Source organism: Columba livia, chromosome 15, assembly GCF_036013475.1.
Source record: "Columba livia isolate bColLiv1 breed racing homer chromosome 15, bColLiv1.pat.W.v2, whole genome shotgun sequence".
Classification (NCBI taxonomy): Eukaryota; Metazoa; Chordata; class Aves; order Columbiformes; family Columbidae; genus Columba; species Columba livia.
In genome coordinates, this window is record NC_088616.1 from 15,285,229 (window position 1) to 15,300,430 (window position 15,202).

The 15,202-nt window shown below is 44.7% G+C and overlaps 1 protein-coding gene across 9 annotated transcripts in view; it reads left to right on the forward strand.

Moving 5' to 3' along the window:
* MAD1L1 (mitotic arrest deficient 1 like 1) overlaps positions 1-15,202 on the forward strand; it is a 349,235-nt gene that overhangs the window by 125,003 nt on the left and 209,030 nt on the right. For all 9 annotated transcript variants that reach the window (XR_010466404.1, XR_010466405.1, XM_065031475.1 and 6 more), the window contains one exon: positions 14,316-14,456. Coding sequence is in view for 7 of the 9 variants with exons in the window: in XM_065031475.1 (XP_064887547.1) it covers positions 14,316-14,456 (141 nt within the window). In the remaining 2 variants the exon portion in view is untranslated. The remainder of the gene's footprint in view (positions 1-14,315; positions 14,457-15,202) is intronic.

Below are 15,202 nucleotides of genomic sequence, written 5' to 3' on the forward strand. Positions count from 1 at the left end.
TGAGGCTTATAAATAACACGGGGTTATTTATAACGCGCTCCTGTGGTGTTTCAAATAACAGCCGTATCAATCACATACTGTTTATTCAAACATAAGAATTTAAAACCATTTCAGAGGCCGCCATGCGGCTAGTGAAAAAGCAATTTCTGTTTGGTGTATGGGAGGAGTGGCTTTGCTTTTCTCTTTGCTGTTTGTATCGGTGGGTTAAATTGTCTAATAACTCTAATTCTAAGCTTTTGAGTTATTCTTATTGTAAAAAAGTATTTTTTAAGTATGAAATATATATGTTTGAAGTGCACAAAAGTTGAATTTCGAGAAGAATGATAGTGTTCGACTCAATTCAGTGGCTGATATTAAAGAGACAATTACATATGATTTGTGAAATAAAGAGAGCAACCTCTGCGGAGTGTGCTACCTGCGGGGTTTGACAGCACACTCTGATCTGAGCTCATAGGAACGATACTTGATATTAGAGCTGGCCTTGCCAGCAAACCCGTTACTGTGCTGTGCGAAGGGTGCGTGTGATGCAGGGTGAGCAGCTGTTCGCCTGTTGGTTCCACAGGAGGAGGCAGGAGAAACTCTCTCTAGAAAGTTCATTGGTTGCGCTGCTGGTTTTGTGTTTATAGCATTGAACTGTTGACAAAGAAAAATATGTTTGAATAGGTCTGTTCTTCAGAACCACGCAGACTTCAGCTGGAGATGAATTCCTTTACTTGCTTCTCTTCCTCTGAAGTATTTAAAATTTTGTGTACATTCTTTTCTTTTGAGATGAAAACTTCAGCGCTCCCTACTTTTCAAGCCATTTATTCTTTTCCTTTCTTCCTTCCTCGTACATGTTGATCTGATGGTATTTTTTCCTCTTTTCCACACATCCGAAACCTAAATACAATTACAGTTTCCATTCTGTGTCCCATGGCGCAACAGGATTTTACACCATCTATGCCCCAGCCTTGATGAGGAGGGGGTTTCAATTAGTACAATGCTTGTTTTAAATTCAAAGCTTCTAAGGATCAGTGTTAAAATTACGTGTATAGGGTAAGCTGTTCAGAATATCCATAAAATTTGGGGCTTGAGTTAGTATTAGAGCACAGACATTTCTTCTCTGCTTTGATTTTTAGTGCGGCTCTGAGTCTCCTGCATTTTACTTCATGGTGGCTGGCCCTGAGTTTTCAATTACAAAGTGATTTCTTGTCCCTAATCCCCATCTCATTCATTCCTGGCTTTCCTTCCAGTCAGCTCTGGGTAACTGTGAAATACTGCGGTGGTTCCTCTCAGTTCCTGGAGACGAATGGATGTTTATTAACCATCTAGTGCAATGGTAAAAAATAAGAGGGAAGTGTGAAGAATTACACAAGCGAAAGCTGCGGAAGAGCATATCTTCAAACATGTAAAAGACTGCTCTAGGGGAAAAGGTAATAAATTTTTGCCTGGTATTGTGCTTATAGGCTCAGGAGATAATTTCTAGCAGATATTTTCTGTTTTGTTCACTTTTCCAAGGCGCTGCCCCAGCAGCTCAGGGTAGAGACAGGACTGATGGGCTGTGCTTTGCCCAAAGCTCCTGGGTGTCCTGCTGCCTTGGACCAAGGGGGAACCCCAAATGTCAGGTCGTGGGACCGGCCTGGTCTTGGGAAGGAGCCTGAGGGGGTGGGATCGACGTTTCTCTGGAGCTCTGTGTGTGTGCTCAGTGAGACACGGGCCCTCATGGGACTCAGAATCACGAAATGTCAGGGGTTGAAGGGCCCTGGCAAGCTCATGCAGTGCAATCCCCCCATGGAGCAGGAACACCCAGATGAGGTTACACAGGAAGGTGTCCAGGCGGGTTGGAATGTCTGCACAGAAGGAGACTCCACAACCTCCCTGGGCAGCCTGGGCCAGGCTCTGCCACCCTCACCGGGAAGAAGCTTCTTCTCAAATTTAAGTGGAACCTCTTGTGTTCCAGTTTGCACCCATTGCCCCTTGTCCTGTCACTGGTTGTCACCAGAAGAGCCTGGCTCCATCCTCCTGACACTCCCCCTTTCCATCTTGATCCCCATGAATGAGTCCCCCCTCAGTCTCCTCTTGTCCAGCTCCAGAGCCCCAGCTCCCTCAGCCTTTCCTCACCCGGGAGATGCTCCACTCCCTGCAGCATCTTGGTGGCTGCGCTGGACTCCCCATGTTTAGGTACATCTGTATTTCACAGGTACCTCAGCTGCTTGTACCTTTTGCATCATGTTTCAGAAGTGCTGCTAGAGGAAATTATGTGATAACCTAATACAGAGCATGCTCAGAAATTGAAGGCTTCTAAAGATATAGCAATAGTATTTTCTTCACATATACGCATTTTATTATGTATATCTGGAGCCAGTCTGATTTGATCGTGTTCAACTAATAGCTTTTCCCGCGATTTGCTTCTTGGCTTAAGTATTAATCATAAACTGTTTCGTTAGTAACTAATTTGATTCAGGGAAAAAAGTGGAGAAGATTTGTCGTATGCTGTGAAATTTGCACTACTTCCATGGACTGGAGGCAGGTGTTCCGCACCAGAACTCTTTGGCGTGCCCTTGATTGTTGATTTTGTTTGTGTGTGTGTTCAGCATCCTTGATGCGCACAAGACAGAGGCAGAAGCTTACCGCTCGCTGCTTTTTGGGTGTTTCTGGTCTTATCCCAAATCAGCTAAAGAGTTTCAGGGAATGAGTATTCCTGCGTAGCGGCTTTCAGATGGCACCGACAAAGCCAAAACAGTAGTGCTTGCTTTTAATGTGGTAGAGCTCATGTCTGTTGTTATTGGAGATGAAATAATAGGGACAAGTCTGAAAAGTCATGCTTGCAAGTGAAATAGGAACACCTTTTTGGAATAAGTTGAGGACAGGGATTGTTAAAGGGTAATAAATGTTTTGTTCTTATTATCTTTTGTCTTCCCTTCATCTCTAAAACAATCTTTTTTGTGCTTGTGGTACCAAGTAATTTTACGTTGGTTGCGGAGTCATTTTTGGGCAGTCTAAGATGGATGGGAAGGATGCTCATAATTTAAAATGACTCTTGAGAGAAGGGAATAAGGCAAATTGCAGGTTCGCAGCCCTGGACTTGAGGAGAGCAGAGTTTGATCTGTTTATGGACGCGGTTGGAAGAATCCCATGGAATATGCTCCTGGGGGATCCTGGAGAGCTGGAGAGGTTGGGGCAGGTAATCTCCAAACCCAGCTGTTGTGCAAGTCTGAGTCTGTGTTGCCGATAACAGACTGCGTTGAAAATGGCATCAGCTGATATAGCATTTAGTGGTAAGATAAAGCTGTGTTTGAGAAAGATTGTACTGTCAGGAGAGTGCTGGCCAGGTTTCTTGTGAGCACTTAGAGAGAAAGGCATTTTGTTAAATAATATAGTGGTATTTCATAAATGGAAGTGGAAGAACCAAATATAGCAAGAGATATGTGACTTCATTTTAAACCATTTTAGCTTAGAATAATAAAAATAGCTCTGATAGTATTTCCTGACACATCACCATGGACTATTTTCCAGAGACGGGTCAAATTTATGATGAGTGTTGCATGCTGAAATCCTGCTGTGCAAATGGGGCTGCTCTCACCTTCTTGTCTTCTTCAGGACTTGATTGCAAACTAAAAATTCTGCAGTATGGTGGGTTGAGTGTCCTTTGGATTGTCTTTCTGATATGTAGGAAAGGCTAAATTTCAATTTGAATGTCTCCAGGTTATCCAGAAGGTTCTGCGTTGCGGCTGTTGTGCGCTATGGAATAGTCCAGTACAGCCCTGTTATGTGGCAGGGACAGAATTCTTCCCTCTCTTACTGTGTCTTCCCTTTCAACAATAATTTCTGCAATTATGCCATATTCTACTCACTTTGAAGTTCTGCCAGGAAGTAGAAAAGCCAGTAGTCTGTTTTGTTCTATAATACGTGGCAATTCGTTAGTATGGAAGCAAACCAATGGTTTTAGTTTGCAACGAAGTAGATTTTTTGGTACTGCGGTTCTGCTCTTTATTGCTATGTGGTTTTGTTGAAAATTAAAATGTAAATAAATAGGAGTGTGGAAAAGTTTGTGGTCAAATATTAATGTTATTGCTTTATAAGTTTTTGTTTTGAATGTTTTTGTTTATACATTTAATCATTGTTCTCTTTCAGATGTATATGATGACTATATTCCCTAAATAATGTTTTTCTTCTGGTAAACTGATTTTTCCACTTGTTTTTAATGAAGTGTGACCTCACTGCTTCACGTTTTGTCTAATGGTTTGAGTATAACATTCTTGATGTCAGTGCAGTTTTGAGGAAAGATTTTGTTGACTTAATATTGCAGAAGCAGTGGAGGGAGAACAAAGAACGGAACGTCATTTTGTCTGCATGAATTAACCCGCACTCTGGTGACACTGTGAAAGGAACATGTTTGCCGAGTGGCAGCTAATATTAATATTAGGTCTGCTAACTTGTAGGCTGTTTTAAGGTAATAGTTTCAGGAAGTTTTGGGAAGGCTCTACAGGACCGGTTGTCTGAGGTTCAACAAGGACAAGTGGAGGGTCCTGCACTTGGGTCACAACAACCCCATGAATGCTGCATGCTGGGGAAGAGCGGCTGGAAAAGGACCTGGGGCAAAAGGCCCTGGGGGGTGTTGGTGTCAGTGGCTGAACATGAGCCCGCGTGTGCCCAGGTGGCCAAAAAGGCCACCAGCATCCTGGCTTGTGTCAGGAGTAGTGTGGCCAGCAGGCCCAGGGCAGTGACCGTCCCCTTGTAGTGGGCACTGGGGAGGCCAAACGGCGAATCCTGGGGTGAGTTTTGGGCCCTTAATGACAAGAAAGGCCTTGAGGTGCTGGAGAAGGGAGTGGAGCCGGGGAGGGGCTGGAGCACAAGTGTGATGGAGCGGCTGAGGGACCTGGGGGGTTCAGCTGGAGAACAGGAGCTGAGGGGAGACCTTCTGATCTCTGAACTGCCTGAAAGGAGCTTGGAGCCAGGGGGGTCGGGCTCTGCTCCCCAGGAACAAGCGCCAGGAGCAGAGGAAACGGCCTCAAGTTGTGTCAGGGGAGGTTTAGATTGGGTATTAGGGAAAAATTCTTCCTGGAAAGGGCTGTCAGGCATTGAACAGGCTGCCCAGGGTAGTGGTGGAGTCACCATCCCTGGAGGGGATTAAAAGACACGCAAATGAGGTTCTTAGGGCTGTGGTTTAGTGGCGGACTTTACAGTGTTGGGTTAACCATTGGACTCAATGCTCTTAAAGGTCTTTTCCAACCAAAATAAGTCTATGATTCTGCGATTTTACTGTTTCTCTTCATTATACTTCATCAACCCACTTCAGCTGAGGATGCTGCAGAGTGAGAGCAGCAATCAGAAACAGGTGATGAGTGTGAAAGACCAGGAAAGCAGGTATGCTGGAAAACTGTGAAGATTGGACTTGTTTACCTTAAAAAGTAGTTGAATAACCGGTGACAAGTTGAAAGCGCCAGATCTAATGAATGAATGGTTTAGAGAGGTTGTTTGGGAGCTATTTTTTCCCCTGTCTGTGCAATGCAAGAACAAAGGTGTTCAATGAAGCTGAAAGGTGGCAAATTAAAAACTGATAAAAGAAAATACATTTTCAAGCAATGAAAAAAGCTGGGATTTATTTCCATCAGAAAACTGGCAAGGTCAGGAATTTATTGGGGTTCAGAAAGAGACTGGATATTTATGTGATTAATAAAAATATGTGGAGGAGTTATCAATGAGAGCTTTGTTTTCAGAAGTATATATTTAATGTAGCTTATTTGGAGTTGGGAAGCCCGAGGTGAAGGTGTGACTGGAATGGTGGTAAAGCACCGTAATCTCGTACCTGCCTGACGTGGTCCTTGTACCTGCCTGACATGGTCCTTCTACCTGGCCCTTAAGCATCCAATTTTGTTCTGGCTCTGTATCTGTATCTGTATCTGGCTCTCAAGAGGAATGGGGACCCCAGAGGTTGATGGAAAACCACCATTTGTGGTCTCTTCTGCCAACCAGCACCAGTGCTCTGGATTGAGAGAATAAACTGATCCCAAAAAAATAGTCGAGGAGCTGTTGCATGGTGCAATTTGTGTTTTTAACCTTTTTTGTTGGCTTATATATTTAAAGTGTTCAAATGATTGTTCATTCACATTTTCAAAGGGTACCGGTTTAAACACGTAACCCACACCGTGTGGGTAATGTGAAGCATGTGTTGGGTAATGTGAATTTAGTATTCTGACCACAACCAAGTAAATCTCGGTTCAAAGTAACGGTTTATTATTGCCTTGGCCTAGATAAATTGTTGGGTGTGAGCCTTTGTCCTATTGCTGACTGCCTGGGAGAAGAGCCCAATCCCCCCCTGGCTAGAACTGCCCTTCAGGTAGTTCTAGAGAGTGCTGAGCTCAGCTCTAAGCCTCCTCTTCTCCAGACTAAACAAGCCCAGCTCCCTCAGCCTCTCCCCATAGGTCTTGTGTTCAAGTCCCTTCCCCAGGCTTGTTGCTCTTCTCTGGACCCGCTCCAGCACTTCAATCTCTTTCCTGAGCTGAGGGGCCCAGAACTGAACACAATACTCCAGGTGTGGCCTCCCCAATGCAGAGCACAGGGGAAGGATCACTGCCCTTGTCCTGCCGACCACAGGAATGAAGACGGGAGAAATACACCGAGATAGAACCCCGGGCTGGTGCTTGAGATCGGCAGCGGTGAGCGTTCCAGGAGAAAGGAGCTAAATGAAGAAAAATCATAAGATTATTTCACGGCAGCAGGAGGTTAGGAAACATAACTAAACATGTTAAACTCACTGTGAAGCAAGAGGACCCCAGGGGGATTTTAGTCACATAATATTTAGTTTGCTGCAGTGTCAGTTGTGTGATTGCTTGTCAGCTGGCATATGTATGTGCTACAAGCAAAATGAGGCTTTTAGAGACCGTGCACAATTTTCCTGAAGATAGTGAGCAGGGGATTTATCAGGGACAGATTAAAAGAGTTACAGTGGATTTATTTGCTCTGGTCCATTGCCAGGATGTGAGGCAAGCTGAGCCTTCTGCAGAGAAGTGTTGGACGTGAGGGACAAGAGCTAGAGAGGAAGAACCGTAAATCTGGAGAAAACTCATGGCATATAAGAGCTTGTAAGATACACAGGTATTTGCCAGTGTGCATTTAAAGCTGCCTGCTGAACCTTTGCCAAAAGAGCTGTCAGATGGCAGAGTCTCTCCAAAATGTAGGAAATGATGGTTGAGAAGCAAAGAATGTCTCTGAATGCTGTATTGTGGCACCTGAAGTGGATCTCGGATCGTCTTTCTGGGGCTCCGGGCCTGGTCGTGTCCTCTTCTCAGCGCAGTTGCTCCGGGTGCCTTTCTCCAGGCTGCCAGCCTTGGGTGGGAAGCTGGTGTTCAGGGGCACCTTTGCTAGCAAGAAAATGGCTCCGTTATGAGAAAAAGTGATAAAACCATCAGATGCAGAGAGACGATGCTTAATTCCTGGTTTACTGTGATACAGAGCACATCAGTATTTCTAACTGCTCTCCCCCCTATTCAGGTTAGGTGTGGATGCAGGTACTCGGCCTTATAAAGAATAAATACTTTTGTTGGAGAAGCCAGGTTTGTAGGGTGCAATACATCTGAAGGGCTCCTGTACATTGAATCTATCTTTAGACTCCTGCGATAGCCTTATATTGGCTTGAGGGGCAACAACACAAGCAGGAGGTTGATATGTAGAAAGTCACATTTGAGGGGTAGGAATATTTTGAAAAACTGTTCTGTAACGTTCTTGTCAGTGCAAGGCTGGTGAAATCTACTGGATGCTTTTATTTTCATGGAGTTAACTTTTTTTTTCTATTGTAAATGCTGTTTTAATTGCGGTCTGGAGTAGAAAGTCAATGGTGTGTGTATACATGTGTGTCTGCAGTCAGTTCTAATTTGCAAAGTAATGTGAAAATAGGTCAACCACAGAGAGAAATGTCGGGAAGTGGCTGGAGCCGAGGAGGCAGCAATTTGGAGCTTTGGAAATGGAATATTTTGGTTTGAAATGATAAGTACAAAAGTTAAGGTTGGTAAGAGGAGGGAACCGTTTGCCTCCTCGTGATAGTAGATGCCGCTCTAGAGAAGGAAGAACAGAGAAGGTTCTGCTAATTTAATTTTTGCTTGTCTTTCTTGTGTGTGGGTTTTTAGGGGGGCTGTGTGTGGTTTTGTGTGTTGGGTTTGTTTGTTGTTTTCATGTTTTTTTTGTTTGTTGGTTGTTTGTTGGTTTGGTTGGTTTGTTCTGCAAGGCTCCATTAGCTCTTGTTAACAGTGGCCCAGGAGGGTGAGGAGCTGAGGGGTTGTTGCTCCCCTAGATGTGTTCCCACAAGGCAAAGTCTGACCGAATGCGCCTTTAGCCACAGCTCTGCCTTCAATCCCCTTCTTCTTGGCTCTCGCTGTCACTTTGTTTTGACTTTTTTCCCCCTGTTTTTCCGTAGGGCAGTGGGATGTGAACACAGTCTTTGAAGGGAGAAGCCTAATTACAAAGTGAGTCTTAACAGTGCATCAGTTCCTGAGCTCCAGCCATCGGACTGGGGCAGAACCGGTTCATTATGAACAGCCCTGTGCATGTTCCCTGGCTGATGCTTTTCCATAATGGGCAGCTGCCTGTATCAGGTTGAGAGAGGTTCTCCTGCCCCTCTGCTCTGCCCTGGGGAGACCACACCTGGAATATTGTGTCCAGTTGTGGCCCCTCAGTTCCAGCAGGACAGGGAACTGCTGGAGAGAGTCCAGCGCAGCCACCAAGATGCTGCAGGGAGTGGAGCATCTCCCGTGTGAGGAAAGGCTGAGGGAGCTGGGGCTCTGGAGCTGGACAAGAGGAGACTGAGGGGGGACTCATTCCTGGTGATCAATATGGAAAGGGGGAGTGTCAGGAGGATGGAGCCAGGCTCTTCTGGGTGACAACCAGTGACAGGACAAGGGGCAATGGGTGCAAACTGGAACACAAGAGGTTCCACTTAAATTTGAGAAGAAACTTGTTGGGGGTGAGGGTGGCAGAGCCTGGCCCAGGCTGCCCAGGGGGGTTGTGGAGTCTCCTTCTGTGCAGACATTCCAACCCGCCTGGACACCTTCCTGTGTAACCTCATCTGGGTGTTCCTGCTCCATGGGGGGATTGCACTGCATGAGCTTGCCAGGGCCCTTCAACCCCTGACACTCTGGGATTCTGTGATCCCGAAGAGCTGAAGCAGGATGGACGTGTTTGATGCGAACGGGGAGTTTTGGGGAGGGTCGATGCCCGTGACTGGTACCTCGTACCCACGGTGCTGTGCGATGCTCAGGGTTCTGTGCTTTGCCGTCATGGATTTCAGCGCCTCGATACAAATTCAGTTCTCTAAATTAGAGATGTTGTTGAATTGTAATCGTCCTCTTTGATAAACACATCGTTGGAGTTGAGATTTATCACGCTTATTGTTTGCTTTTATTCAGTGGAGAAGTTACCTGTCAAAGAATGAAATTAGGCTGGTTTGATATTATTCATATTAAGGCTCTGTTGATTGTTTCTTGTCCCTAATTCTTCTCTAGCTGCTTGCAATTTGATTGCTAATGTTTTCTTCAAGTATTTTATGAGATACCAAAATGTTGAAGTAATTTATAATTGCCAGATTCTGTATCTCCTCATCTGTTCCTCTGTCCTATTTTTAGGGCCTGTCTTGCCATTTGTGAGCCCCTCAAAGATATTTGCTCATGGAGCAGAGATTACTGTGAATAATTTTTGAAGTATCTTAAGGATACATTTTGTCAGTAGGTCCTGATTTTTTAGATATTTTATATGTTTAGATATATCCTGATATATCTAATAAATTCCAGTATTCTTTCAGGTATTTCTGACCATATTTTGACTTCTGTTCCCACACCTCACACTGCTAATTTTACTCGTTTAAAACATCTGGTCAAGCCTCAGTTACTATCTGCCTTTTTCTATGTATATATTTGTATAGCTTAAAGCAAGACAACACGTAGCCATCTTTCTCTTTTATTTGTGTTTTCACAATGAATAGTTAGCTAAATTATACCTGATTGCAAATAGCATCTGTTTGATGTTGAAGCTTCATATCTTCCTTCAATCTTGAAATTTGCTCTTATTACAACTAATTTGAAATTAGGAGTCTGGAGAGGAAGAGGAGGGGGAAATCTCGCCACTGATTTCCTATAATGAAGCAGTCTATTAAAATTCTCCAAAAATTATCATTAATTAAACAAAAAGCGCATCTAACGGTAGGAACAGGGATATTTCTGTACCGTCAAAAAAGCTCCAAGTGGGAAATATGATGATGATTCTCCTTTAGAAAGCCCGTCTGCTCTGCCAGGCTCTAACCCAAGCACGAGTGAGAGAACAAGCGAGCTGCGCGTTTGGGTGGTGAATTAATAGTTGAAGTTCGCTCGGGCGGAAATAAAGCAGGTTTTACTGTGACTAGAATCTGTCATTAAAAAGCCATTATCGGAACTGGCCGGCACAATTCCTGCTCCTTCATTGCTAATGACAAAACAATCTGTTCTTTAAAAAACAACAACGCTCCATTTTCTTTCGGAGAATGGTGCGGGAGACTTAGCAGAACAGGAGCCGGGTGGAGAGAGGCAGTTGAAAGATTTATTGATCAATAAACCAGACAATTACAGCTTGTTTATAAAGGTAAAGAAACCCCTCGAACCTTGGGCCTGCGAGCAACACCGAGACTCTAATAATAACAACTCCGGCAGCCAGCTTGGAACGATAAAAGTCAATAGGAAGATATAGGATTTCAATAAAATTATGACACCAGATAAACTTTACCCCAGGAACAAATTTTCCCTGGGTTTGCGAGTGACTTCAGTTAGATTTGTAACTTTAATTTCTTTCTTATTGATTTTTCTTTTCTTCAACTAATTAGAAGGCCTGTGGTGAATTGTGTGCATGTATGTTTGAGGGGGCTAACGAGCAGCAACAGGAATAGGGTCTCAATTTATATGTATGTATATAAGGTCAGATGACTTCTTAAATTTTTGGGGGCTGTATTTTTCTTTTCAGTTGCTTCCAATACTCAGCTGGGAATCACTCTCATCCGCTTGGGTATATTTGAAGCTGCCCTTGGAGTCAAACATGGGGGTTGTTGGTAGGGAGGAAGATGATGATGGTGGTTATGTGAACAGTTAGGACAGTTAGATAGGACAAGGGGTAATGGGTGCAAACTGGAACACAAGAGGTTCCTCTTAAATTTGAGAAGAAACTTGTTTGGGGTGAGGGTGGCAGAGCCTGGCCCAGGCTGCCCAGGGGGTTGTGGAGTCTCCTTCTGTGCAGACATTCCAACCCGCCTGGACACCTTCCTGTGTAACCTCATCTGGGTGTTCCTGCTCCATGGGGGATTGCACTGGATGAGCTTGCCAGGGCCCTTCAACCCCTGACACTCTGGGATTCTGGGATTCGGTGAAATAGCACCTGGAATGTGCCCCTGTGAGGTCCGTGGTGAGCGATGCCCTGTGCTGGGTGAATTTGGGAAGTCCCAGAGGAACCCCTGTGTAGTGATTCTGATGGATACTCTCCCGGTAGAAAGCAGGAAAGCAGCCGTGTTGGGAAAAAGGTTAGAAAGGGTGTCTGCAAGTCCCTGAGGAGGTTTTTGATGGGGCTTGGGGAATATCCCATTGGGTGGGATGAGGAGATACTGCAGCAATTACTAAATTAAGATTACATTTTAGAGAATCTTTTCAGACAGGACTTCTCAACAAGACATTCTGTTTCCTGCCAAACTAACAAGATCTTTAGGAGGGAGGGAAAAGCTTTTGGTAAGTGCTCTTGACAGGGAGAAATTTAAAACATGGAACTGGGGACCACTCGTTGGAAGGCGAGAATTGATTTCATTACAATATTAATATTTAGAAATCATTAAAGAGGAGAACTAAACTCCAGGATCAAGTGTTTAATTGTACCGCCCTTTATTGCAGCTTTTCAGCACCTTTTTTTTTTTCCCAATACGGCTTGTGCTGTTTACTGTGTGTGTTATTTTTTGGGAAGTTTACTCTTCTGTTCTGAGAAAGGCTTTGAAGGACAAGTCTGTTGATTTTAGGGAAAAACAGCCTGTAGGGCTGTCTTGCTCCCATGCACTTTTCCCATCCTAACATGAAGGCGGGAGTTTGTCCTCCTTGCAGCTGAACGGCTCGGGGAACCATGAGGATCGTGCTGGGGATGACTCAAATGACCTAATATTCAGCAGTTAATTGGCAGGCAAATGTAAAGGGAATTGCCAGGGGTCCTGTTTGCTGCTGAAAAAATGCTAAGGATTTTGGGCCTGCCCTGCTGTAATGGAGAGAACATGGCAGTTTTAAATTAGCACGTCGAAAGATTCTCAGTACAAAATCAGGATAGCGGAGCAGTGCAGAACAAGAGAGAGGGTGCTGTAATTGCAGATCTGATTGCAACAGCGTGCAAGAATCAAACCCAAACCTTTGTTAAACACCGTCATTACATTCTCTTGTGTGCTCCAGTCAATGATTCTGCAATAAATGAGGAATGAAAGTCATTTTGTGAGCAAAAGCAGTTTGTCTTATGCACTGGGCAGGCTGGGTGATGTGTCCGCGGGAGGAGGAGGACGGAGCCATCCCGTGCTGCCGCCCGTCTGCTCAACAGGTTCTGTACAAGGCGGTTCTGGTGTGGCTGGGTTTGGGTTTTCTTTTTCAGTGTTTTCTTTCGTATGTCTGTCAGATGAATAATTCTTCCCAAACTATGACAAAACTGCTCTTTCCTTGGAAAAATATTTCTCTTCAGTCAGGCTTGAGCAAGGAGCTAGTGATAATTCTAGTAGTATTTATGTTAAAGCCTGTTTTCCTTTAGTAGTAGTAGTAGTATTAACTCAGTTCCACAGCCCCAGGCCGTCCTTTATCTTGGGGTCCTTTTACCTGCTGACCAACCCAACCATCTCTGCTGACCTTTCCATCCGTGACGTGCTCCGAGCCCACGGGGCCTCTGGCAGTGCCCCGAGTCTTCTGTTCACACCTCGACCTGAATGTTCCTGCCCCACTCGCCACCCGCGTTCCGTCTTTGACCTTTAGATTTTGAAGGAGGAAATAACCTTTGTATACAGGCTTGCTCGGCATCACCAGCACTATCCGAAATACACCCTATTTCATTTGGCAGTGGGGGAGAAGGACCTTTTTTCCTACCCTGGCAATTCCTGATTTCCCAAGAGAGCGGGATCCCAGCAAAGCGTTTCAGCCGGGTCTGTGAAGCGCTCAGTGTTCAGCGTATGGGCCTGGTCTGGGTGTGAACAGCACAGCTATAAAGCTGAGCGATCTAATCACATTTGGGATGTTTGCAATGGAAGAACTAACACAAGAGAACTGGTCTGTCCGGAGTGCTTGTGCGTTTCTGTAACGGGGCGAGGTATTAACAGCAAACTTCAGCAGCACTGTCAGGTTCCTTGGAGGTTTTGCTCTTTGGGGCCGGCACCTCTTTGTTCTGTAGCCTCACAAGCATTAAGGTCCTTCCATGCAGTCAAAAGATAAAGCACTTCGTCAGCTGGCTAATCCCTCTATGCATATTGCACAGTGAACGGTAATCTCCTTAAAACACACCTGACTTTTTGAAGTTTTCAGTCTTTTTTTCCTCATTCTTCTTCTCCGTCAACGGGGAGTGCATTAGGAAATTCTTCAACCAGGGACCCACGTAAAGTTTTACCTTTAGTTTTCGGCCCAAGCTTTGTACTTGGGAGTGTGAATGTTCTCAGGGAAGGGCCAGGGACCCTCCTTTTTGTCTGTTTTTGCAAATGCTTGGTTATAATTACCAGCAAAGAACAAAGTGAGCCAAACACTTTGTCTGTGAGATATTAACCTCAGAAAAATATTTATTATACACACTGAGGGTTGCGGTGTTGAACAAGTGATAAGTCACATACCATTTAGAGGATCTTTGCTCTCAGACACTTTGTTTGTTGTCAAATCTGTTTCGTTTCTGTTGCCACGATTCTGTTCGTTCATTGCTGGAACTCTTTGGCAGGAAAAATGTCAAGTGCTACACTAAATATTTTGCTGAAGAAACCCATTCAGCCATGTTGAATTAGAGTAATGTCTCCAAAAAGAAGGCAGGCTCTGTTTTCAGTTGCCATCTGCTTGTTAGAGTGTATGCACGTTGTTTTCCTGCAAGGGATATGTGGTTCTACGTACACAAGACAGTCTGATTTTTCAGTTTTCAGAGCAGCAGTATTTATTTTATTAGAACTGTGTGTTCATCTGTGGCTTGGTGCCGATATGAAGGCTACGAGTGTATATCCATCAGGGTTTCCCTGCTCTGTAAAAGAAAAATGGGCAAAAATGTTGAGTGTTGTTCGGGTACTGTCTCCTTGGGCTGATGTCGGGGGCTTTTTCCCTAAAGGTGGTTTCTGTTCTTCCCAACAGGAGCGTGATGGGATGCGAGCGATTCTGGAGTCGTACGACAGCGAGCTGACCCCTTCGGAGCACTCGCCGCAGCTGAGCCGGCGGATGCGCGAGGCCGAGGAGATGGTGCAGAAGCTGCACGCTCATAACACCGAGCTGGAGGTAACCAAAGCATCCCGCTCTAAGAACGGGCGGGAAGTAGTTGAGACCTTTAAGATTTGAATTACCTGGTGACGTAAAGATTTGCAAAGTTCAGACTTTGAAATTCCAGGGTCAATAAGACGCACAAGTTACTCTGCAGCCAAAGCTGGCAGAAGCCAAGAATAATCCTCTGTGGGTGCGATGAGTCTGCTCTGCGTTAGGCAGAGCTGTGCTGTGTGGCCGGAGTGACAACTGCTCCCTGCAGCTGACAGGGTTGTGTAAAGGGGAAATAAAGGGGCAATGAGATGTAGCAGGTGTGGCGTCTTCTCTGTGCTCTGGTCTAAGTGATTCACTACATCGTGTGTGTAGCAAACCCCTCTGTACGCGTTGTGTGTGTGTGTGTTTGTAAGAGCTTTACTCTACGGGTTGAAGAAGTAAAGTATGTGTCTGCTGTTAATTCTTCCCTTCTTGGCATTGGGCCTGAAACCCCCAGAATACCAGTAACTCTGTTAAATGCTTTTTCCTAGATTTTCTCTAAGAAAAAACATTCTTTCCAACGACAGAAGTATTTCTGGGAGGAAATCTTATACTGGTTTTAGTTTTCTTTTGGAAAATGTGTAATCTGAAATGTGACTGTAATGAGGCAAATGTTAACATGCGTTTGCCAAATAGTTCCTGTCTTCTCTGTTGTACTTTGTTACAGTGGGATGGGCTTTATGGTCATGAATTGAAATATTTGGAATATGTCTGTGATTTTAAAGCCTGGC